At 43.9% G+C, this 26,792-nt stretch overlaps 1 protein-coding gene across 12 annotated transcripts in view; it reads right to left on the bottom strand.

Moving 5' to 3' along the window:
* Window positions 1-26,792, bottom strand: part of LOC116823767 (purpurin) — a 105,434-nt gene that overhangs the window by 68,914 nt on the left and 9,728 nt on the right. For 5 of the 12 annotated variants that reach the window (XR_012656167.1, XR_012656168.1, XR_012656164.1 and 2 more), the window contains exons 2-5: window positions 13,344-13,461; window positions 10,876-11,012; window positions 8,554-8,666; window positions 3,555-3,767 (exon numbers count right to left, since the gene is read on the bottom strand). Coding sequence is in view for 4 of the 12 variants with exons in the window: in XM_075067397.1 (XP_074923498.1) it covers window positions 3,555-3,767; window positions 8,554-8,666; window positions 10,876-11,012; window positions 13,344-13,461 (581 nt within the window). In the remaining 8 variants the exon portion in view is untranslated. Of the gene's footprint in view, window positions 1-224; window positions 1,667-3,554; window positions 3,768-8,553; window positions 8,667-10,875; window positions 11,013-13,343; window positions 13,462-14,923; window positions 15,680-15,713; window positions 15,959-16,258; window positions 17,435-24,213; window positions 24,280-26,792 lie in introns of those variants that run through there. The other 7 variants (XM_032778587.2, XM_032778584.2, XR_012656169.1 and 4 more) reach the window with 6 other exon arrangements.

Genomic DNA, 26,792 nt, shown 5'->3' with positions numbered 1-26,792 from the left:
TTGGGCTACACCCAGGTCCTAATTTTGTATAAGCATTAAAGATCCCAGTTTTCCAGAAGGTGGCATATTGGTCCAAGAGTCTTCATCAAAAGCTAACCTTCCTTTGGTTAAGACTTTAGCTTGTCTGATCAATTGAGATGGAGTCCTAAGTTGACCGAACTCATCCCTGACACTACCTTAGAGGACAGAGAGGCGATAAATCATTCCACTGACTACTGCATTAGTCCAGTGTGACCGGATGGACTGCGTATGTTTATTCAGAACACGTGACAGTAGTTTACATACAGGTTACTAGTGTGTATCTAAATTGTTTTCCGGTCGGGAGTATCTATGCATTTCCTACTCCACTTCAGGTTCTGCCCATGGCTTTAAACATGAGCTTTAGCAATCTTTCTCCCCTTCCTGACCATTGAAGACTCTCTTGGAAAGGCAGTGAGCAAACTGTGCTAGCCTCAACTAGCATACTTCTGTTACAGCTAAATATCAGGGGCAATGCAGAGTAGGGACTTGGTGAGAACAAACCACTTACCCTTTAGGGAGAGCTCACCACATTCCTGGCGCACTGTCCACACTCAAGCTAGAAGAGCCTTTAACAGGCATTTATATGCTATTTGCAACCAAACTTTTCCCCAATTGTTCCCAAATGCCAGCAAACTGAAAAGTCAGTCATTTGCCAAGCGCTCAGCAGTGCCAGTGTCTTATCATGCACTTTGGTTTGGCTGCAGTCTTATCCCAAGTAATGACTAATCACAGAAAGATGCCCTTGCTACAGGGTTGCATGAGTCAGCATAACGCGGTATATCAAGTCAGTGGGTTTAGTTTTCTTGCTGAAAACCACTAACATCTGAGGATCAGTCATGTCCCATGGAAAGGGAATTGTGTGACTGAGAAATGCCTTTTCAAGTCCTCCCCCACATCTTCCTAAGAGGAACGGTCTACTACCATTACTTCTCTGACTCTCTGCACAGACAAAAGCAACTCCTGGGCACAAAACCTATTGTTCCTCAGATGATGAGACAGGAGGGTGGAGGAAAGTGGTGGGAAGAATTTTCATACCTATTGTTAGGACTAATAGCCAGGAGCTTGGATCAAGCAGCTGCACAGGGCTTTGATGAGGCTGAGCTTGTTCAACCCTTAAGGGGAACCAGGGATTCAGTATTCCAAGCTTTTAGAAAGCCAGCCTCTTGTGTGATCCTCTATTGTGTTCTTAGTTTGAAGTTGTTTGATGCCAGTTGTCTGACTAGAAACAGCCATCACAATGGGGCACCAACCCCAATTGGAAAATTTCAGCACTAATAGTTACTAGCAGTAAATATTCTACCATATTAACTTGGAATGAGAGGATCACACTTTATCAATCTTGCATCAGACTTCTTGTCCCACCAGGCTTTGTTACTTAAAAATTAAGGTTAAATGAGGCTAGGTTAAATGAGACAGGCAGTAGATAGCAAAATTCATGTTTAGAGGTTTTTTAAGAACATCACATTAACGTTATTCCTTTGAAAATTGCACTCGGGTTACAAAAAAACAACATTTTAACATGTTTTTCAGGAAAAAAACATTGGTCCAAACTATTTGACTTTTAAGAGACTGAAAACTTCAAGACACAGTGATCTAGGTTCTGGTCTTAGAAATTGAATCACAAGTGTAATTCCTTAGCAGGCACCTGCAAAAAAAAGGAAGGAAGGAAGGAAGGAAAGAAAGAAAACTTTAGTTCATTTTTTTCAGTCCATGCAAATGAATTTGTAGAGTCGTCGCAATGTTCTAATCCTCAGTTCAGCTACGGCTGCAGAAATTTGGGGGTTCTTATAAAATAGAGTTCAGGATTAGTGCCCAAAACTCTCACTTGTACTGTCTGGATCCTTCTCTGTGCATGCCTCTACCACATAATGTGTTAGAGCAGTCCTTAGGCTGCTCTAAGTTACTTCAGCCATCACTAGCCACAAAGGACCATAACCTCAACCTAGTATATCAATTTAGCACCAGATGCCCTGCCCAGTAACCAGTGCTCCTTTCTCAGCCACAACCAGCAATAAAAGTATGTAGCCAGAAGCCTCTGGGTCAGCTCTTTGGGTAAACCCAGCTTACACTTCCCTGCATTCCTGCTGCGTTGCCACAGCTTGTTTCTGTTTGTTCCTCGACTCACACCCGGGCAGTTTAACACTGTTACAAAGTTTTAACTTGCAGACTTTACCCAGGCAAAATTCCCATTGACTTCAGTAAGAGTTTTGCCTGAGCAAGTCAAGATCAGGCCCAAAAATAGCACCTTACTTTGTGACTGAATGAGTCCTGTGACTGTGAGTTAATGAAGCGTTCCATGCTGGGACCTGTACTCTCAATGAAGCATCTGTTTTTAAGAGGGATCTGATTAGTCCCCCTATATTTAGGTTATTTATCACTTTCCATTTTAAGAGATTCTTGCACCCTTCTGACTGGAAAGCTCTCACCCACTTCATTGTGTGCAGCAGACCTTTGAAAAGCAGGAAAGGAATAGCCCTCTGGCTACTTAAGTGCCTTGTCTTCAATCCATTCAGCATTTTGGGCAGATGAACTGCTCACCAGCTTTCCCTCTCCTTTGCATTTTCAGTTGAGAGTTTCTGACAGCAAGCCTGAATAACCCAACCCAGTATTCTGGAGAGCCAGGTCTGCAGCCCACACTGTGCTGCGAAGGGCCAAGACCTACCAGAGCCGGACTTCGTGGGGCTGGGAGGAGGGAAGTGCACAGAGCTGGGCTTCCTCCCCACTCAACACATTACCTCAGTAGCCCACGCACCACACATGAGTTTGTAAGTCCCACAGCTCTGGTGGAGGGCAGGTAACCAAGCCAGGCTTCCCTACCAAGAAGTTCCCCTGCTTCCAGCACATGGCATCAAAGGGCCATTTCCTCCACCCCACAGGCACTATGTGGGGCTAGAATGTCCCCAGCTCAAAGGGCAGGTAACTAGGCTTGGCTGCTCCCCAAGCGCCCTCAAGATCCAGCATGTGACTCATTAACATACCCGGAGAAACAGCCACGTCTCCTCCTGCCAGTTAATGCAGTTGGAAGCGCAGCTCCAGTTATAGCAGTCTGTGCAGAAGGTTCAGGCTTCAAACCCTGCTGGCGCCTCACGATGGGGAGAGCCTGTTAAGTACTTGAATCTGTTTTTCCCTTTTCCCTTTGTACAGGCACAGAGTTGCAGCTAACTTAGAAGGACTTTATTTAGCTGGCCAAGTCAAAGACTTGAAAGTTAGGAAATGCCAAACTTCCTGTTGCCAAGGCAACCTTAAATCTGCCCTTTTGTATGTATCCATTAGGATGGTCTAATGCCATGACATCCTGTTCTTCCACAGGATATCAGCCTCATTACCGCATAGAATGGGGACAAGGGGCAGAATTAAGTCTGCACATCAACCATAAATCTGGCATTTTTAACTTCTAAGTATTTCACTTTGCAGTCACACTCTTACTTAATATTGCATACAAAAGAACTGTTAATTAGGCTGCAACGACTTTGTTGCATTAGGAAATATGCAGCTGACTCTTACAGTAGGAGTCTGTTCATATCTTAGCGTACCTGTCTGCAGCACTGGCTGGAACTGGCCAGACATGCAAATCTCTTCCTGCTTCTGACGCACAATGCGCTGGATGGCTGGTGGGAGCCCACGAGGATTGCGTGAGAAGATAAGGGAGTATCCATCATCACAAGTGCCATCCTCTTTCAGGCTGCGGCAGGCATAAGTAATGGCATAGTTGTCATAATCGGTGTCAATCACCCAGTAGTTGTCCCCTGAAATGTTAGAAGAGCTTGTTAGTCATGGGCTGTAGGTAGCTACATAGGTGAAGATGTCTGAGCACTCCAACCTAGCAAACTCAGGCTTTACAAGAATCAGTGGTGGGAAGGTAAGTCAGCAAATTTCAAAGTGTGCAAGCATGTGTGAGTGTGAGTGAAACAACTGGAACAGATTCCTAAGGGATGAAAGATTCTACCATTCAGAGTCCTGACATCTGCATGGAACATCTTTCTGTGAGAAACGCTCCCATTCAGCCATGAGTGGAGCTTGATGCAGTCCACCCCGTCATTAGCTGTGGTACACAGGTGGTCAGAGCAGATGAAAATGATCCTTTCTGACCTTTGACTATAAAATCCCTTTTCAACTTCTACCTGGAATGGAAAGAATTTCAGTGGTTTTCACCACCAAACTATTTTCTTGGCCCCTTTATGGACCCACTCCACTGAAGTCTGTCTGAAACATCACTGGGAGCAAAACTGAGGCTTAGGGTATAGAAGATTCACTGAAGCCTCATGAAACTATCTTTTTGCACCAGTAGGTCACAGATAGCTTTGTTTGATGAAACACAGTTGAGCCTTCCTAATCTACATGCCTTATTGTTCATGCCAAAAAAGGATTTATTATAATACCATATGTTGTAATGAAGTTTTTTCCCTAGGCTTTTATTAACTTGGCTAGATATCAAGTATTAAAAACAAAATTAATTGTCCTAAGTAATGGGCTTTTTTACAATTAGTTTTTTTATTATTATTATTTGGGTCCTGATTCTCCATGTTTAACACACACAGAACTGATTTCAGTAGTAATTTTGTGTGAATAAGGAATGCAGAATTGAGCCCTTAATTGATAACTCCTGAATCCAGTAATTAATTGTGGATTATGCAACTGAAATTAGTGAGGTTCTTCCATAAGTTATGGAGACATTGGTTGATACTCTGTAGTTAAGAGGTTGAATCCTTGCTATAAGTGCAAAACTCACTTACGTATGAAAAGGATAGTGGAGATGATCTAGTATCTTCTCAAATTACGGCATTTACCAACGACCCAGAAAAAATATGTATTTACTAGTACATCTGTTAGTTTAGCAATTCAAATTAAAAACAAGTCCTTTATGAAATTTAGCATCCAGTGTGAGACTTTGTCTCTAATCTGATTAACAGACCAATCCAGCCTCTTTCATTAATCCTAAAAGAGGAGTTTAAATGGAGACCAGATACAAGATTTCAATAAGTTCAGATGAAATGGAGAGCTTGGTCATTTTTTCCCATTTGTCGTAAAATCCTCTAGCTCAGCAGAACCCGAATGATACAATGATCAGTTCCAGAATTCCATGAAGAACTGCCCTCTCTCCAAATGACTGCCATCACCCATTGTTCTCCAGGGGATTGAAGGCCAAGTTGCCCTCAGTTTGTGGCCATTTTGAGAAGAATGCCATTGTAATACCCTCACTTCTACTATTTGACAGTATAGAAAAGTCAAAGTGTTTTGTTTAAATTAGGAACAGCAACAAGCTGCAGATACAGCCTGTGACACAAGTCTGCCTTTATCATGTACACAGGGCCTGAACCAGCAAGAATTCTAGTCCAAGAATTTGCATAGAAGTAGTAAAGATTTATAAGACTGCCCCATTAAAACAAATTAGTCCGAGAAAGGATTTGGTTTCTCCTTCTATGGATTAGGCCAGCTCTTGGAATTCTCTGTGCAATTCCACTGCAGGTCCACTAACTATTGATGTGGCAGCGGTGATTCTGTAATTAGCATGAGCTGAGTTTTGCACTTGAAGAGGAGGTTCAGCATCGAAGAAGAAGCTATATCTTCCCCTAAATTACAGCAATTGGCTGAGCACAGAATTTTCTGGAAATTTACCAGTTAAAATGGGCCCTTTAAGAAATTTAAAATCCAGTGTCAGACTTTTTTGCCATTAATAATCGCAGACTAGCCCATTTAAAAAAACTTTTCAGTTAAAATGTACTGGAATCTTGAGGATATAGAGTTATATTTATTTTTAGATTCCATAGTAATTTTTTTCTGTTCTCAGTGAAAGTTTCTCCTAAAGCAGAGACTGAAGGGAACAATGGTAGGCATAGAGAATTCAATGAAGAACTGCCCTCTGTCAAAATGGCTGCCATCTCCTCAGAGATGGTTGGCAGTTTTCCATGGAAAGGAATTTGATGGAAAATGCAGTTCCTGCCAAACTGAAGTTTCCTGTGGGAAAATTTAGATTTTGCCAGAGTTTTGCAGTTTTCTAGTGGGAAAATTGAAACATTTAGTTCTTGGTTGATTTGAGCTGAATACAAACTTTTCTGTTTGTTGAATCAAGCTGTAATATTGGTTTCAAATCATCTTGACACTATGGTGCATCTGTGTAAAGTGCAGCGGTGCCTCATGAGAGCTGTTGTCACAGTGATTCATGTCCCCCATTCCCTACGGGGTGGGACTCACTGACTAATCACATCTCCCATGATGAACCAAGATCTCTCCTATGACAGTGTCATATGGTGCTCCGTTGGCGTCAAGGCAGATGCAGTTCAGGCAGGGAACAATGAGAGCACAAGTCACCCAAACGACAACTTCCATGAGGCAATGTGACACCTTAGCTTAATGTTGAACTTGTTTGGAACCAAATATAATATTTTAATATTTCCATATTGAAATTTCAGAACTTCACGTTCTGCAAGACATTCTAATACTTGGCCTTTTCACTCTAGTAGAGACAAAAACCAAATGCAAAATATCAATTTCCTGTGTGGTCGAAATTCTAACTTGTGCTCAGCTCTGCATGTTAATGAGACAGCGTCTCTGCCTTCTTACAGAATAGGGGACGCTATTTTCCTTTCAGGCAGCTATTGCTTCACTCATGTGAAGAAAAATGGGAAATGGTGGCCATTTTGAAAGGGGCAATTTGACAAATTTTGCAGTAATAACAAAAAATCTCTACAAAAGGTACCTGTTGCACCAGAGCAACTCCACAGGTGCATCTGGTGGAAGCTTGAGGGGGCAGGGAGAGTGAAGGGAGGGAAATTAGAGTGTGTGTATAGGATAACAGAGAGAGTGGAGTGCAAGAGGTAACATTTTCAGTTTAAAAAGCAAGGAGATTCCCAGATGAGCAACATAAAAATGTACCGGTAGTTAAAGTTTAGTACTTACCACCGGTTTAGGAAAACTGCATTGCTGGGCTCCAAACCAAGTGTTATCAGCCCACAAAGTTAACACTCAAGAAACAAAGCCAAACATTTTTGGGTATGGAAGTGCACAGTTAGGGCACCCAAACAACCTTATCCCTGCCCGGGCATGACACCGCGAGGGGAAATAATGAAGAAGAGTAAATTATCTAGAAAAAATAATCAGTTTAATCTGGGCCCACAACCACAGTTAAGGCTAAATAAGTTTGGTACAGTGTCACTACAGCACACGAGCATTTCTGCTGAGGGGAAAACTTTCAGTTATGGAGAGTAACAGAGAAGAAGGGACAATTAATCCTAGCAGAAAAGAAAAGAAAAAAGAAAAGAAACATAATCTAGGTAGGAAATTAAGGGAGCTTTAACTCTATGGGAAGTTTGAAGGGTCTGTTGGTAGAGTGCAGGGCATTTGGATGCCCATGCAGTGCAGATATGGAAATGCACGTCTGAATTTCTTAACAACTCAACCTTATCTGAATTTCCTGAGTCAATAACACTCGGTCTTGGGATCATTACAATATCCCTGCAATTTAGTTTAACCGAAATTAGTGATATGTCCTCTAGCCTTAACCCCACTTCATCCTGGGGCGTGTCTGGGAATATCTCACAGGCAGACCAGCAGTAATGACTATATTAATGTTGCCTAACACTTTCTAGGTTTTTCATTTTCCTAAGATATTGTCCCTGTTTTTACAGCTTTGTTCTTCCATCCGGAATGTTTTGATGTCACTTATTTACCGGTGCGCTAGAAGGATATTCCTTCAGCACTCACTGATGGGAAATCCTGTCCAGCCATCACAGCTGCAGAGTCTCCTCCGGCAGGGGAAGCGATATGGGAGGTGCATGCGGGAATCAGGCAGGTGCACACACCTGTCATGGCACAAAGGGTTCCTGGGGAGTGGGACTTCAATCCTGAGGGCAGCTAAGGGACAACCGTACGATTTTCCTCCCATCACCACCCGCCCAGCCGCTTTGGCCAGCTGCTAGTAGGAGGATATGGGGGTAAGTGTCAAATCCCTCCCCCCCTGCACAGCTCAAGTTACCAGGCAGTGTGTGGGGAAGGCCTGCAGAGGCTAACGGGAGCAAGCACACCTCCGACTCCTTAAAAACATCATTTCCCAAGTTCAGACAGCCCAGAACAGTATTGATACCCATCTACTTTACAGCTTTGTGCTGTGACCCACCTTTGTAAAATAGATTGGTAATAGCTTGGTGCTTAAGGGAGTCTCTGGCTTGTCTCTTTTTGGGAAGCAGAGAGCTCTCTTTTTCTTGGAGTCGGCTTCCCCATCATGTTTTGGGGAGGAGGGGCTGGTTAGGATAGAGAAGCTAGGGGGAGCAAGGATTTGCAGTGTTCTCCAAAGATCACTGCAGTTGTCTCCAAAGATCACTGCCGTTGTCTCCCAAATCAGATTCCACAGCCAGATCCCCCCAGTTCAACAACGCTGGGTCCCCAGCTCTCACGTACTTTGCTCTAACCTGTGCAACCTGCAATGTCCCACATGAATGCAACGGTCTGGACAGCTCATCCACTGAAACACATAGGCCTCGACACCAATGAGCTCCAAGCCAACACAGCTAACCCAAGGGGATGAAATTCACTCACCTCCACTGGACAAGTAGCTAGCCAGACCTTGGTAACGCATATACATCTTCGCTGGAGTGGTGGGGTCCGGGACTGTGTACTGAGCAGCCATATCAGCACAGATCACCCAGAATCTGAAACAGGAGCAGAGATACTGAGGATGAGACTCTACAGTGTGTATGTTTCAATGCACAAAATAACAGCCCTGTTCAGGACTCATACAGGTGCCTGACTTAATTCTGACAGACTTAGCAGGGCTATGTGCACTGTTCGCATTTCAAAATAGTTCATCATTAAGTAAAAGCCACTACACATCCTAGTACAGTGCTCCTTTCCCAGTCGCTACGCAGGAACGAGTCGTGGGCTGCACAGATTTTGAGAGTGGCACTGGGAGTGCAGAGAGATGATGGATCTGCTATCCACCTCCACACCACAGAGTAAGTCGTGTGCACCCAGAAACGGCAGGAAATGCATTCAGTGTATTGGAATATGGCTCAGACAAAATCAGACTCCCACTGCGCTACATGCCACCCAGAAAAATAGGAATAAGAGTCTCTGCTCCACTTCTGTTCTTCACACAGGATTCAAGCAGGCAGAGGACAAGGGAGAATGGCAGTAAATGGCATGGTACAGGCTGCAGGCAGCTCTTAAAGGCTCTCGATCATTCAAAGGGATATCACTGGTTGCTTGGTTTCCGCTGAGTGTCATAACTAGCGTCTCTCAAGGAATTTGAGGGTGGGGAGGGTAGCAGCCTTATGGACTAGTTTAAGGCAGGAATTCCCTATATAAGGAGAGCCATGAAAACAATCCCTGTGGGTTACAGAAGGAATGGATTCCTGGACAGTGAAGGCAGGCGTAGCTGGCAGAGCAGGCACTAGAGATGGGATCTCATAGGTAGACAGGGCCATTGAAAATGACCGGCAGCTGCATTTTGCCTCTGGCTCCCCATTTTCCACACTGAGCTCAGGTGGGGGGAGCTTTGGCCAGAGGGTGCGCTCTTGTCCGCTACACCTCGCACAGCCTTGCGGGAGCTGGCTGTTGCCATATGCAGGGGAGGAAACGACTGTCAGCCGCATGGACAGTCAGATTCTGCAAGTTAGAGGGAAGAGCAGCAGGATGGGAAGAGCAGCAGGATATGGGGTACGGGAGGAGGAGCTCAGAGGCCAGAGTAGTGCAGGAGGAGCAGGTCACGGGTAGCACACTTGTCTGGGACTAGCTCAGCATGCAGAGAGCAGCTGCAAGTCACAGCAGCCTCTAGGGAGGTCAGGTGCCCCAGAGGGAGTGAACCTAACAGGTAATGATCAAGTAATCTCTCTCCTGCCATCCATTTCCACCCTCTGACAAACAGAGGCTAGGGACACCATTCCTTACCCATCCTGGCTAATAGCCATTTATGAACTTAACCTCCATGAATCTCAGTGCACCCATTGTCCATATTGTTAGCTAATGTTGAACAGCACTGGAGTTAATATTTATCTATGGAAGGTCTTGGGGTTTTTTTTCTTTCTACATTGAGAAAGCTATTTATTCCTACTCAGTTTAGTCTCTCAACCAAGCTGTAATCCCTTACAATAGCCACAGGCGATGGGCAAAAATCTTTATTTGTTTCCGTCAGTCTATCCAGTGTCCACCCATATTATTTGAGGGCTTTTTGAGTTTTCCACAGAAGACTAACCAGTGTCAGGTGGAAAAATCCACTAACATAAAACCCACTTGGCCCCTTCAACCACCAAATCTTTCAGGGAAATCTAACCAATTAGAAGCAGTTTGCCTTTCCAAAAGCTACATTGATTTATTTGACGTTACCCTTACCGGACTACTTTGCCACTCTACATTTAATGATTTTCTTAGCCATGCGTCTCTGTAAAGAAGCTACGCCTGAGGTATAATTCCTAGGACCTCCGTTTGAATAAACGGGTCGAACGCTGTCAACCCTTCAATACAGTAATTGTTTTGGGGTTTTTTTTTGTTAATAGCTCAGCTCTTTTGTTCATTAAGTTCCTTAAAACTCAGAAACTCCATCTGGGCCTACTGACTTGTTACCATTATTGGCTTTGCAAGTCGTGGGCCTCTGCATACAGACTGTCAGCTACATGGTGATTTTTGTGACAGGCACGAAAGAGACCAGGCTGGCTTTGAACCATCGTCACTGGTGGCCTAAATAGAAAATAAAGCCAGGGCCCTAGACGCAGAAAGTTTGATGTTTTAACGTACTGAGCTTTAACAGCTTTTCCTTCCTGAACAAGGTAACCAGGTCACGTCATGTGCCTCAGATACATTCCCAGTCACAAGTACTAGTGCATTCGATCCAGCGTGCGAGTGGTGGGTTCGCCAAGCACTTACCCAAAAAGCTTCACTCTGCCTTTGGAAGATGCAATCATTGTGCCATCCTCCTCGATGGTGTATTCAGCAGAGATGTTATCCTGAAGGAAGAGACCTTCTGGGTCCTTCTTTGCTAGGGCATACCATTTCCCTGCATACTAAAAGGAAAAGAAAATATCCCAATTAATTTGCATTGCATGGCATGAACATCAGGCATCTGTAACCACCAGTAGGTAGGTGCTATAAAAACCAGGGAAAGGCCTGTGCATGCATTTGTTAGGTGCTTGGAGGAATGGTTCCGCTGTGCATGTGCACCTTTGACCTTGTGACAGGAGCTGGGTTGGTAGCCCTGGATGCTGAAGTCCCAGTCCCAGTGCAGGCAGCAGCAGCGTAAGCTTGCCTACACTGCCCTGCTTAAGTGTCTCAGCCATATCCCAGATGAACCATGGCTGTAAATCAAACAGTAGCACATTCTCTGTTCAGTGCTTGGCCTCTTCACAACATGTGAACCAGTCAGAGCAAATTGCATGAGGGTTTTGGGGGCCACTTTGCCATTCATAAATTGGTGGGAACTGCCATCTCTTTTCACAGTTTCACTAAATAACCATTAGATGGTGACACATGTCACTACTGAAAGGGACTGAATTTGATCCTCTGCTGGAGGTCCACACCCTTGTTAAAGTTCCTATGCAGAAAGGCAAGACACATTAAGTGTACTCATTAGAAACAGAGGAAAGGAGGCCAGTTTGGTGGGGGTGCTGGTGTTTGTACATTTGAATGAGAAAGAAGAAAATGCCCAGGAAAAGCATCCCTGAAGACCTAGCAGCGTATGTCCTGAAAAGGAAAGGGAAGCTAAGCCAGCAGGGTCAGACTCACAAAGAGTTAGCCATAGAGGACTAACAGGAGTAATGCACAAGGCTGAACACAAACAGAAGGTGAACATTTGCCTATGCGCAATGTCTTGCACCCCTGCTCTGGCGCTTATGAAAATTGGGACATATATGGAGGGTTTGTGTCTATAAAGGAACGTATGGAGTTAAGAGGCCAGGTGATCTGGGAAATCACATGCCTGTTAGAGACTGAAATGGAGGCTGTAACTCAGGAACAGATAAATCAGGGGGATGCTCAACCTTTAGTCAGAGCACGCGTTCCCCCCAAACCCTCCAGAGTTTATGTACATGTACACTGATAAGACTTCGCATTGCTTCTCACAGCCCACCCCAGGGTGGGGGTCTAGCAGTGAAATGGGAAGCGAACAACTCCTGCTCAGCCTTACTTGACCCTTCCGTGGGCCACCAAAGGCCCCTTCTGGAAGAGGTTCTACCTTTGAGGGCTGCAAAGAGGTTTTGGAGTAGGGGAGGGTGGATTAGTTGAGTTGTTTGATCCTGCCTTAATCTTTTGCTGTCCTAGGGAGCCAAAACTTCAGATTAATGACTGAAACGGAGAGCTATACAAACTGGAGCAGAGCAGGAACGTTATCATCAAACATAATAGTCTACAGTCTGGGGTACTTCTGTGACCCCAGTGATTGTAGTGTCTGAGTACCTGCAATGTATTGATTGTCTCACCACTCCTAGGAGGTAGATTGAGGTAGATTTGGTGTGGGGTTAGGGGAGCCAGCACCAGACTGGGAAGGAGGGTCTCAGCAGTTCCAGGCCCCATGGCAGCCCCTCCAAGTCCTGCTCTCACCTCTGCCCTCCCTTCAGTTCTGCCACCCGTGCTATTAACCCCATTTTAAAGATGGGGAAATGAGGCACAGAGGCCCAAGGTCACATAGGAAGTCTGTGGCAGAGCAGGGGAATTGCATCCTCCACCTCCAAAGTCCCAGGCTGGTGCCCTGGCCACATCCAAACCCAGATTCTGTTTGTTTCCTGTCCCAATGAATAGTTATCTATAGGTGGTCCTATAATTCAGCCAGTCTCAGAAACAATCTTGAGCAGCTGATTGATGGCTGATGTCAATGGGGCTACTGTAGGCCCAATTTATCTCCCTTTGATTCTCCATGAGGCAGCTCCAGCTCCCAAGGGACACTCCTGAGTGAGGATTTGCAGCTCACTAGCATACTCTAGATTCAAAGGAGGTAAGTCTGCAATATCGTTAACTTGGGGGAAATGACTGCCCTGTGTATTTAGAGTCAGGATGAGCCATTACTGGCAGCACATTAGGAGTCAGAGCTTTTGGACCTCCAGCAATTCAGCAGATGTTTCTAGGTCAAACAAGTTTCCTTATGAGAGAAAATTAACCATCATTTTGGATTTTTTGGGCTGAAGTTCTTACTGAGCAGAAGGCAACAGGGAATTAATCTAGTGAGTTAACAGCAAACTACGGAAACAGTGTTTGAGAGACTATATTTTACCTCTAAAACAAAAAGGTTAATTTCCCAGCTCATGTTGCACTGAATTAGTATATTATGCAAATTAAAGCAGTGATGTGAACTGTGTCGCTTCTACTGTTGCACTGTGCACAGCAGATGAAGCTGTGATAATTACCCTCTTTGGGTCGAAGTTGTCTTTCACAGAGAAAGAATCCACTGTACAACTTTGAGCCAGGCAGTGTTGAATACCAGAAAGGAGTGTTGCCAGGAAGACATACTGTGCATATTTCATTCTGGAAGACAAAAGCAAACATGAAGAGTTTCATACAGATGCAGATTCACAAATCTGAAGAAGGTTTTCGATCGAAGGCCAAAAAACAATCCAGATAGCATTTGAAGTATACCAACTTCTGGGGGAGCAGAGCCAATGGTTGTCTTTTAATTTAAACAGCTGATTGGTTTATACCTCTGTGTGGTTAAGAGTACTACCAACCACGTTCTTATCAATTGCATTTGGGCTGGGGATGAGGACAACCATCAATCTCACTTTTATCAGCAAATTGTGAGTTTTCTACCTCTATTAAGATATTCACTAAGATGGAAACAATGGAAGTTATTAAGTGTAAGGTCAAGTTAAAGTAAAATGCCTGCTTCTGCATCCAAAACTGGGAAAGCTAGTGCTATAAATAGAGATTACAGGCTTTACATTTTTAAATTTGTTTCCTTTCAAGTTACCCTAAGTATAGTATTGAATAAATCCTTCTTTAAGGAACCTGGTCAAGTTAAATGCCTAAAACAAGTCTGATTAGCACATCAGAGCACCTGCAATCATTTTTGGTTTGCTAAATTAGTATTTTGCTTGCCACAAATATTGGCATTTATTCCAGCTATATTTTATTGATATGAATCTAGATGGAAAATGGATAGAGTTGATCATATTTTCTGCTTTTCCATTAACATTTTGTTTTGATGAAAGTGTTCCAGTGAGCTCTAGTGAAGCCTCATTTGTCAGAATTAAATTGATTTCAAGTATTTACTATCATTGATCCCTGGGACATCTCTATATCCAGCAGGGTTATTACTTTTCATATGAGATTCTCACAACCTAACCAAATGTTTTCTAGTGGCTTATTAAACATGAAATGCATTTAAATTTTATACTAATCCCTCTCGTCACCTCACATCTGAGACAATATTCAAATCCTGGATTACTGACCTGCCTTTAGAATATTACCACAAATTTGCCAAAGTAATCCCCATCTGTATTAACCGCTTAGCATAGCCCAGCTCACCCACACTAAACTTAATTGCTTACAGGAAAAAAAACATCTTTAGTGATTATCCTTTTATTATTATTACAACTTTTTGCAGGATGTTCAATCCTTATATTCTGTTGTCACATCAAACAGTGAGTCATTAGATCTTTTAAACTTCATAGTCTTATCCCTGTGGAGCCTAAGCTTCCATAGAATCATAGAATATCACGGTTGGAAGGGACCTCAGGAGCTCATCTAGTCCAGCCCTCTTCTCAAAGCAGGACCAACCCCCAACTAAATCATCCAGATGGTCCCAAAGACATGCACAGTTAACTATTTTCCAGCTCAAGTTACACCTAGACTAACATATCAGCAAATGCTACTTGCAGTTTTCTGAGGAATATTTCATATAAGATGCCAAGTACAGTAGGCTGAAACGCATGGCAGGAGAAGCTGTTTCCTGAGCTGCTAACCTGCTTCTTTATTGAAAGAGACCTACCTGCTAGGATATTGTAGCTGGAGCCCTTTGAGCTTATTCCAAGCCAGTTCCTTACTCAGTGGTCAGCTGGGGAGTGTTGTGTGAACTGTCATCTGGCTGCCTTTAAATAATGACTCTGCAAAGTCACTAATTGGTTATTTTTGCTGGTGTGCCTGAATAAGACCTTTAATCTTGGATAATCCATTATGTAAAAACCAAGTGTAATCCTCACAGTGGTGTGTCTGCCTGCTTCACTAATGCCAACCCAGCTTTTCCATAATGGAAAAAGAAGGCCAGAGGGCTAATAGGTCTGGTGAAGCAAGAGTAAGGACACCTCTGTCACATTCCACTGCCTGCCTCTTTAACATGTGTTGAGCGGGAACATGGACAGTTAGTTAATCAGAAACTCATGCATCAGCAGACATGCCAATACGCACATGCCCCCAGTTATAGTCACTCACTCACCTGGGGTGAATATAGTATCACTAATTTTTCCAATAGATGTGATGTGTCATCAGCTAAGACCGAAAACACCAAGTATCAAAATGAGGACTTTGCTCCAGGAGACTCACCATGTCTGCGTCCAAGTCCTGGAGTCCCCCAGTTTTCCTCCACATGGAAAAATCCCAAACACACACTATTCCCAGGTTGTTGCACCAAGACCCCAGTGCATTTGCAATGGAGCCAATTCCACCTCTCTTTTCTCCTCACTCCATGTCCCTATTAAAACCTTTCACCTGTTGGCGCTATGCTTCACAGCAATTCAAACTAAGATGAAGTCAGAAGATGCTTGAAAAAAAATGATTTGTACCATTTGTGTCCTCCTCAGCCTTATTCTCTCTTGTAGCCTCTTGCAGTTCCCACCTGTGTATCATGGGTGACCTGCTGCTTCCCATAGGTGGATGCTGATTTCAGGTGGAGGATATTACACCCTTCCATGGGTCAGCGCTGATGTGGACCTCTCCGCATTTTCATGGGCTGCTGCAGAGATGAGCTTTTCAGGGGTTTGGAGCTGTGGGGGAGGGAGCTTTAGCTTTGGTAGTTTGTTAGCAGCACCTAGAGCAATGGACAGGTGCCCCTTTATGTACTGAAGTAAAGAGAACAAGCCTGTGGACCTTCCCTAGCTGTACATTGCAGCTGCAGATGTCTGGCCTGGAGGTCTGTGCCCAGTACTGCACAATTACGCGGGGGCTACAACTGCAGCCCTTGCTCCTTTGAGCACAAAGGTTGCTTTCTCCCCACAACCTTGCTGCTGCAAGGTACCTTAAAGGTGCCAGGGAACACATGGGGGTACAGCCCTGTGCAACCTTCCCAGACAGCAGAGCGACCGACTGCAGAGACAAGGGCACAGTTTACCTCCGAAGCCATGATTCAATGAGCTGCATGGGTCGGCATTCTGCTGTGCCTTGCTGCAGGACAGCTCATCCCAGAGCTCTCCCTGGAGGAAAGGCAGGTGCATTCTTTGTCCTGTTTCCACAGAACTCTGCATGCACTGGTAACAAGTTGCTTGGGAGAGATGGTGGCACTTAAACACTGACCCACGTTAGAGAGTTTGGGGGAGTACAATGGATCCCAGAGCTCCACAGAGGCCAGTGGGAGGACTGGCTACTTCAACCTCTTAGGGTCCCTCAATTCTACAGTCCTGCCTCCCCTCTGCAACCTTCACAGGGCTTTTGCCCATGGGGCACGACAAAGGAGCAGCCCCTGGATGTGGGGTGCACAGATACTAGTTGTGCCCAGCTGCTGTGTAAAATTCCTGTGCCTGCCACACCATCTCCATTTGCATCGAAGCAGAGACCAGGCATTCAGTGCCCCTTCATTGGGGCATGTTCTTCAGTAGGCAAGGTGGTCTAATGGAAAATGCATTAGACTAGAAGTCAAAAGTCCTGGCTCTGACACAGATGTGCAGGTAACCTTGGGCAAGCTCCTTCCCTTCCATGCTTGCATTTCCCTTCTTGCCCTTTGTAATCGCTGTTGGGCAGGGACTACCTTACTGATTGTACAGCACCTCCCACAATGAGCACCCCGTGACCCCACCTGATTCGGGACCTTAAAGGCACCACTTTAATTCAAACACTGTTCTAAACCTTCACCTGTTTTCTAGAAAGAGACCAAATGGTTGTTCTCCGAGCTAATCCTTCAGCCATTATGCTTAGGGATAAAAGGTCACCGTGGGTATCAGATCTTGGAAATCAGCAGTGACCCTGGAGAGAACACACACAGCTACTTCTTCCACGCCAGACAGTGTCAAGATAACAAGCTCTGTTAATTCAGGCACAAGGCATTATCTAAGACACCATGAACAAATCCCTGCTCCCAGCTATTTGGTCAGCTTCCTGGGGATGTGAAACATTTATATGTAGTGGAAAGGAAATTTAAGTCAATAAGTATCCATATATATACACCTCTACCTCGATATAACGCTGTCCTTGGGAGCCAAAAAATCTTACCACTTTATAAACGTTATGTCGAACTTGCTATGATCCACCAGAGTGCGTAGCGCGCTCCCCCCTCCCCAAGCACTGCTTTACCATGTTCTATCCAATTCATGTTATATTGGGTCACGTTATATCGTGGTAGAGGTGTGTGTAAATTTTATAGATAGATAGATAGATAGATAGATATGGTAACATGGAGCTTCTTTAAAAAAAGGCTTTTAATCAATTGGAGCAGTTAACTGTTCTTTGCAACACAAAGGTATTATGTAACCAGAATGTTATTTAGCAATAAAAGGACAGCCACCTGAAACAAATGCACAACCCAATAATTATGTTTTCTTCTAATACAAATAAAGTGGCTATTTAAAGACAAGTGGATCTGGAGTATTTTCTGCAAATTAGAAGCATCTGTAAAGAACGTACCACTTAGGCTGTGTTTTCCACCCGAACCGATTAGTATAGGTCCCTGCCAGACACTGGTGACACGTGAAGCCATACTTATGTGACATGTAATCCCATTGGGTTTAGAGACATGCTACTAATAGCTAATTACAACACAAGCTTTTGGTCTGTTGCAGTGACATCTGTCACTGCACTGTGTACAGTTTGCAGCAAGGACATGTGTTTTGTTGGTATATTTTCTTCCAACCACATCAAGGTAGTTCAGAAAAAGAAAGGAATCCAGAAAAGTGACAAGATAAATGTTTCTAACTCACCAATGCGCCAACCACTCCTGTCCAGTTTAATCCTGAATAGGATCAGTACAAAAGAGTCCCAGCAAAAGGAGCTGAATGAAGGACGTGACTGCAGAACCCAGAGCATGTGGGGCCATGGGGGAGGGGGCTAACGTAGACCCCTGCATATGCCTTTATCAGAACAAGTGTTAGATAAACTGCTCTAGGATTTACTGGGATTGTTCTGCCTGCTCAGATTTAGCAACGTGTCCTAGGTCAGCAGTGGAAGGCACAGTATGGGGTCCCTAAATCGGCTCCTCTGTCAGGCACTGAACTCCCTTCCCCGTCTCCCGCCCCCAGCAGCCCCCTGGCTAGCCATCAGGTGGTGCATTTGTTTGCACGGGTCTGTGAAACCAACTCAATATAGGAGCATTTTGAGTTGCCCTTGACAAATATTGTGGCGGTTATAGTACATTGGGATGAGAGGATTTCCTTCCTCAGCTTTAGCTTATCTAGATCTAAATCATATTCTTAAAGAGACTGGAATAAAGGCTGCAGTGAAGACACCAGGCCTGGGCATCAGGAGACCTGGGGTCTATGCCATGGCCTGACCCATTGGAACTATGTTCCACTCCCCCCACAAAACTTATGGTGCTCACCCACTGTGAAGTGCTTGGTGATCATGGGATGAGGAGCGCTGAAGATTTTGCTTATAGCTCACTTACTCCATTTTCCCAGTGAAAGAAGTGATGGAATTAACACAGACAGTAAGTAATTAGAAAGTTGTTCACATTTGGTTTGTGCATAGGATTCGTGGACTTGTTAGGCCTTCAGATGAAACGCATCTAGCTCACTGCCCTGGCACTCGCAAGGAGACATTGAAAACATTACAGCTGTAATTACATTCACTGAAATGCTTCTCCGTCCCCAATAAACAACTGTAACTCTAGCAAAGTGCCCTGAGTGACAGTGCTGAAGGCTAAATCCCAGTGTTTTCCTGAAGACCAGATACGGCTTGAATAGAGGCAATGCCAGTTTCTTAGCTGTAACCTACCAACGTGTCCTTGTGCAGAGACAGTGTCTCTATATAACACATCCATTCTGCTATGGCTTCTCTGCCAAGACTAGGGTGACCAGATGTCCTGATTTTATAGGGACAGTCCCGATATTTGAGGCTTTGTCTTATATAGGTGCCTATTATCCCTAACCCCATGTCCCAATATTTCACAGTTGCCATCTGGTCACCCTAGCCAAGACTGCCAATTACCATGGTGCAGTGGATGTCTGGTTACCAGGACCTGGACCTCAACCACCGGTTCACTTCCTCCCTGCTATATAACAGCTAAGGAAGGACTTCCAAGTCAGACTGCCCTGCCCTAGTCTTGAAGCAGTGACATAAAAGGTTCCACAGCCCATAACCCCTCCTCTGTACTACCTCATCCCTTCACATTTACGTGTTAATGAGTCCAGTAGCAGTTACACCTATACACCCAAAGTCAGGATCGGACACTGCAAAACCACTGTACAGGTGAGTTCTAGGGTCTGTCATTTGCTTTTTCTGATAAGTCGTTACTGCTTTTGAAACCTGCAAACGGTTCCAGTGGTGTAAAAGACGTATTTAAGCATAAACAACATGAAGCCATGAGTGTCAATTTCAAGCTGAGAAAGAGGCCAGAGAGCACAATAGAGCTGCTTGCTGTGCTTCATTTTAGCCTCCTTTTCCTGTCTCCATTGTTGTTACGGGCAGGTATATACATTGCATTTCAAAAGCCCATTTTTTAAACTTCAAAGCAACTGCTGCAACTTGTTTCTTATTTGGAGAAGGAATTTAACCTGCTGGCAATGAGCAGAGTGCAGGGCACTTTAGTGGTTCTTTGAGGCTACTCAGTGTTAAATTAGGACCCGGAGTAAAATTGATTCAAAATCTTGAAAGAAGCTAAAGAAAGTTTACCCTCCACGAATACAATAAAAAAAATTACCATCATACAGAAAGTGGCTAAAAACAGACTGAGTAAGGAACTCTATGTACATCTGAAGTCACAAAGACCAAGTACTGTCCTTCTACTAAGACAAAGGAACCTATGACTTGAGCTCAGACATAGGACAATGCTCCTGTTTGTGGTTCTGGGACAGGTGGATTGATTTAAAATCAGAGAAAGTTAAAGCACAAAATTTAATCAGAATTTAAAATTAGCAAGCAGGAAACCTTGATTTAAAGCTTGTTTTGCTTCTGTATTTTTTATTTTCCAAAAGAAATATTGATTTTCATTGGTTGGTAACCATTAAGACCTATTGATTTGTAACTAAAAATATAGCCTTCACACTAAATTTGGTAATTTTTGCTAACCTGGCAGATATAGCATAATTAAAGCAATTATATAGCTTGACTTACATTTATTCATAATTTTAATTTTTACGTCACCATGTTAGAACTGGTGAACGATGCATTTCATATTTACTAGAGGATTAAATATTTATTTGTTATTTGTGTCAAGCTCTATTTATATGGAAACTTGGAATTCAACACAAATGCTCTAAAACAGCATTAATTTTTGGGGGGGAGAGCTTTAGTTACTTGAATAAAACTAATTTAAAAGTGCTGAGGCCATAAGAAAAGTTTATCAGAACATGTTTTGCATTTTGTTCTTTAAAAACAGAATCTATAGTTAGTGAATCAAAGTTTCTGGTCATAATTGTAGGGCTATTAGATCTCATTGTCTCACACCTAGTTTAATTCATAGAGCAGAATAAGACAACAAAATTTCCTGATTTTTCAGCTCCCCAACATTTTCTTAACTTTGAGTGAGATAGTCATTGAACGAATCGAGCTGAGTAAACTAAAAAGAAGGAAATATTCCCTCTGCACTTGCAGAAGAGGCTACTGCTGTCTAAAAGCTGGTTTAGCATTTTAGCTATTTCCGGTTTCTGCTGCTATTCCAATGACTTGCAGCAGTTCAGTGGTTTGATTTTCTTTAAAAATGCAGCAGCAAACATGTACTGCTTAAAATCATTTAAACTAAATGAACAAAAAAATTGATTATAGTAAGTTTAAAATTGACAACCTCTGTTAAGGCCTAAAAACAAGTTTATTAAAAAGAAAAATGTATTTAAGCTATAAGAAAAGAAATCAACTTTTGTTATTGACCCAGTTCTGGAAAATAAAATGAAGTCTCCCAAGCCATTTTTGCAGGTGGTTTCCACCCCGGTCCCTCCATTCCCCTTATTTGGGCCATGTAGCAAAGAGAGCCTGAGACATAAACCCCTTGTGTCAGAGGCCTGATGTAAGGTCTGAGGCCTGAACTAAAGTAGTGGTCAAGCCCTGCTAATTTAAAACAAAGTTAGCAAGAGCCAGGCTCACAGAATCTGGCAAGAACAGAGCTGGTATTGCAAAAACACACACATTCCTGAGAAGTGCTGGGCACAGGACACTGGCATGAACACATTCCAGAAGGATGGTACCAGAACACCCTGATACCAAGATGGTACAAACACATTCCTCAGAGATAACAGGGACACAGTAGCTTCTCTTAAAGATAAGGTCAGGATGACAGTGTGATGGATAGAACGGTTTTGATCGAACCAACATGTACAAGGTATGGGTGGTAACAACCCACATCCGGGGGGCAGTAACTAACCACATCCGAGGGGCAATACATAACTTGTTTGTATCGATGTATAAAATGGAGGCTCAGAGGGAGTGTCTCTGACCAGCCTAGGGGGCAGTGGAAAGTCCCACCACTGACTGAGCTGCATCCATTGTCACGGGCACACACGTGCTAGTGTAACAATAGACATTGATCCGGGGAGCTAGGACCGTGCTTCATCAGCAAGAAACCTGGTTGAGCACCTTTGCTCCTGATGGGTCTTGTGGTCTCAATGGATGGTTCAGTCGAGGTCTGCTGTGCCATCTATCTGTGCAGAGCTGGGACAGCACACAGAGAGAAAACACACGCAGCCGATGTCTGACGACAGGCCATATGTTCAACGTGCTTGAGGCTTTGTTCATATATTTTGTGGTTAGTTGCTTTTCTGTTCATGGAACTTTAGGAGTTAGTCGTCTTTCATATAGGAGTAAAGCCACAGGCAAAGCATGCTCTAAAAGTTAGGAATATCTGCAATATATGATGGTATCTAAACACGGTCTACTTTAACTGCTTCCCCTGAGCTATTCCAGCATGACATATAGCTCCTTGTCCTCCACGTGCTTTACAAAATGATATTTTTAGCAGCTTGAGTAGTTATGGATAAGCCAGGATTCACATGCATGTCCTGAGGTTGGATTTAAAAGAACTAAAACTATGATCAGAGACAAGCTGCCAGAAGGAAAGGAATTCCACATGCACGTGCATCAGCTAAATACCCTGGGCCAGACATCTCATTCTGATAAGCGTTAATGAACTCCACTTCAACCTGCAACAGAGGGCAGAAGGAGATAAGTCAGGAGGGTTGGGTCAGTGTCAGTGCCTTACAAGCAGAGGGCAGTTTTGAACGGGAGATTTAAGGAGTAACACAAACAGCTTGTTGAAATGCCAGCTCCCTGAATCCATTTCAGGGGCTCACTACATAGCTTTGCTTTTGAAGCGTATCTGCAAAGAAAGGTTAGATGTGGGTCCTTGATACCCTAGAAAGATCTTTTTTCTTGAGCTGTATGATATGTACTTGTCTCTGCTTCCATATCTGAGATGTGGGTAGTAACCTTCCTCAGCTTCAAGTGAAGAGGTGGAGAGCCTTGGTCTCTTTTAAAGTCATCTTTTCCTCCAAGTTCAAGAATTCACCTTGCAAGTTGATTTGCATTACACTGAGGCCCACAAGCCACAATCATTTACTGGAGTCCCACTGCACCAAGTGTTGTGCAAACTCATAGCACGCATGCTCGTGAACCAGAGAGCTTGCAATTTAGCGTAAGACAACTTGTGTGAGGTGGATGTAAACAAACAAGCGGCAGGAGTAGAAGAGCACAGAACACAAGGACGCAGAGAAGAGTAATATTGATTTACACAGGTACAGACTGGTTATTTGCATTATCATAGGGCTAGCTGAGCTGCTGTCCCCTCCGTGAGTCTGAATACATCCCAACAGGCAACAAGCATCAAGATTTCACCCCTCACATAATTCCACCAAGAGAGCCTCCCATTCAGATCTCTGCGGACCCACCGCGATTACTTCAGCAAGTCCTACTTAGGTTCAGTATCTGTAGTTCTGCCCTTCAGGAACTGTGACTAGTGGTATTTACAGGAGCGTTTATGCAGCCTTTTCAAAACACAAGATTTTGTGTTCATAGTATAAGAGAAGAAGGATTTTAGAAATAAAAGCCTCTATATGTAGATTATGTACCTAGAGCTTCCCATTGCCCAATGTTAGCTAGGAAGGCCCAACTTCTTCAGAGGCCTGGCCTACACCTAAAACCTAAGTTGACCTCACTACAGTGCTCAGGGCTGTGAAAAGTTTCCGCACACTAAGGCTACGTCTACACTACCCGCCGTATCGGCGGGTTACAATCGATCCCCGAACGCGCTTATATCGATTCCGGAACTCCACCAACCCCAACGGAGTTGCGAAATCGACAGGGGGAGCCGCGGACATCGATCCCGCACGGTGAGGACGGGTGAGTAATCTGATCTTAGATATTCAACTTCGGCTATGTTATTCATGTAGCTGAAGTTGCGTATCTAAGATCGATTTTCCCCCATAGTCTAGACCAGCCCTAAGACATAATTAGGTCAACCACTGAAAATACAGCTAGATCGATGGAAGAATTATTTTGTCCACCTGGCTACCATCTCTCAGAGAGGTGGATTAACTCCAGTGACAGAAAAATCCCTTCCAACGACAGAGGAAGTATCTACACTACAGTGCTACAAAGGCATAGCTGCAGCGCTGGGGCTGTGCCACTGTAGCATAGACATACCCTACATCTTGATGTTGCTGGACTGAGGCAGGCAGGCTCTTTTCAATTAATAGTCCAGTCATTAAGAAAATACTGACTCCACAGTGTTTTACCCAGAGGCATCTCATCTCTAGTCATTGTTTTGGTTCCTGCTTGTTGTTTTTCCCTAGAGATGCCTTTTGACTTAATTCTTAAGAGACAGAAAACATTGCAATAGCAACCAGACAATTATTCATCAAATACAGAGCAGACCCATATCTTTCACAGCACTATTAGCTTCTAGCTATCATCAACAGCTAGAACAAAACTCACTTTGTGTGGCCAGAACCTGATTAGCTGAATGAGGATGTCTCTAATGTGATATCCTCTTTGGCATTCCTGTAGGGTGAAAAAACATGGTCTACACCAATTTAGCAAGATTAATCCATTTAGGACAATATACCGTATTTTGTGCTTTAATTAAGATGACAAGTGCATAAGTAAAACAGATGAAGTAGGAAAGAACAGCGATCAGTTACCCATCCTGGGGTACAGATGGGCTGTTTCTCTAATCGCCAAATCTATACTGGTTTGATATTTTTTGGGAGGGGATGGGGAAATCCTGCATTGCTCTGATTATTTTTAACAGTTCAAAACCTTTCCTACCTTTTACCCTTCCATGACCCATAGATTCGTGCATGCCCATGTCTCGCCACTCATTCCCGTTGTCCATGTTTGATACATTTCATGCTACGTACACGCTGCATTTTTATACCAAAGCACTTCATATCAATCACATGCAAATCATTTGCAACAGCATCTCACTCTAGTCAAACGTTTCTTATTCTTCTCAACATTGACCTTTGCATCTTGTTCTTATCCCTGACATTTTGGGCGTGAGGCACTTGGTCCTTCTCGAGCATCCTGGCATTTGATAGTTAGCAAACACCTGTTTCCCTTAGCTGTTAGTTAAGACACACTCTAACAGTTTAGGACATTTGTTCTAACAGGAAATTATGCTAAATATTAGCCAACTACATTTTCCACTCTTATTAAAGGTTGCACAGTGGGGTTGGTTCACTGAACGATAGGCCTGAACTAAGCCATAGGTCCTTTGTCTTAATGGCAAACAGGTTCACGCCATGTCTTAATATACATAATTAATATGACCTCCAGCATGCCAGTCAGCCACCAGGTCTTTCAGGATAAAAAAGGATCATTAAGACCTGAACAGGTATTGTTCAAATCCATGACAATGGCCTGTGTTCAGGAAGAGCCTTCACAACCGCATTCCTGTGTGTGCCAATAGCAATTCTATCAGCAAGACAGGCACGGAGATGCACAGTTGCATGTGACTTTTCCTAATGATCTGGCCTATTGTGTCCTGATGGAGCTCTGTGTCAATGAGTGATGCACTGTCACTCCTTTCTTCATTATTTGGGGATGAGGGGGGTATTAAGTTGCTGTCACTTCCCAACTACTCCTTTATAATAGGCTGGGCCTGTCTGGGGTCCCACTCAAACCAATATACTGGGTCACGACAACGGTACTCACATCCAGTTCCTCCCAGCGTTCATGCAGCAAATCTAAAATCCCCAGAGGCTGACGTCCATACAATAGTTCAAAGGGAGAGAATCCTGTACAGGCCTATGGGATCTCCCTTATGATGAATAAGAACAATAGAAGCAGTTCATCCCAGTGCTTGGGGTCAGATCTGATGAAGTGCTTCAGCATTTCTTGTAGGGTTTTATTAAATTTCTCTCTCAGACCTTTTGTCTGTGGACAGTATACAGAAGTTCTCAAGAATTTAACCTTCAAAACGGTACACAACTCCTTCATCTCCCACAAGGCGAATATCTTGTGAGGGAACCCTGTGAGCAAAAAAATTTCATAAGTTCTGGTGTAACTGCACTTATATTTGCCTCGCCAATGGGATCAGCTTCCTGTTACCAGGTCACGTAGTCAATGACCACCAAGATGTACTGGTATCTGGAGGCACTCTGCTCTAAGAGTCTGACCACGTCCATCCCTATTCTTTCAAAGGGCGTCACAAATCAGTGGCAAAGGAATGAGGAGAGCTTTCGGGGCACCTTTGGTGGTGAACAGTTGGCATTCCAGGCAGGAGGAGCAACATTCCCTCACTTCCTGGTGGATTTGAGGCCAATAGAAGCAAGCCAGTACCCACAACAGCATCTTCTCCTGGCCCAAATGGCAAGCACAAGAGATAAAGTGCGTGAGTTGCATCACTGGTTGATGGCAGATTTGCCTGGCACTAGTAGGTGTGGCCTTATCATCTCAGACTGTTGGTTTAACTCCATGTGGTACAAGTGCTCCATAACCACCAGAAAATGGCAATATTGCTTCAGGCACTAAGGTTCTGTCACTTCTTTACTTATGGAGACCAGTTGCTCAGAACTGCAGCTTAACCTGGGATCGTCCTTTTGTTCTGAGCAAAAAGTCTCCAGCTTGCAGTAGGGTCCTAAGTCTGGGGGCGGAGGGATCTCTTTTCCTTCTTCACCTCTGACCTTGGTTAGGGGTGTTCTTGAGCTCTCCTTCCCTGGGTGTCCTGGTTCTTCAAGTCATGTTAGGCCCACATCTTCTATGAAAAGGCTAGTCTTGTCATTATTATTGGGTATGCCGATTCTCCAGCCACTGTGTGCATCCACTGTCAGTTGAAGCCGCCAACTGGGGTAGGTCAAGAGATAGAATGAGTTACAACTAGCAAGAAATGTTCGACACAACAAAAGAGGGTTCTCATAGACTCATAGACTTTAAGGTCAGAAGGGACCATTATGATCATCTAGTCTGACCTCCTGCACAATGCAGGCCACAGAATCTCATCCACCCACTCTTGTAACAAACCCCTAACCTATGTCTGAGTTATTGAAGTCCTCAAATCGTGGTTTGAAGAC

Source organism: Chelonoidis abingdonii, chromosome 6 (assembly GCF_003597395.2).
Source record: "Chelonoidis abingdonii isolate Lonesome George chromosome 6, CheloAbing_2.0, whole genome shotgun sequence".
NCBI lineage: Eukaryota > Metazoa > Chordata > Testudines > Testudinidae > Chelonoidis > Chelonoidis abingdonii.
The sequence above is the reverse complement of the archived record's forward strand: the minus strand, read 5'-3'. Positions and strand labels throughout refer to the sequence as shown.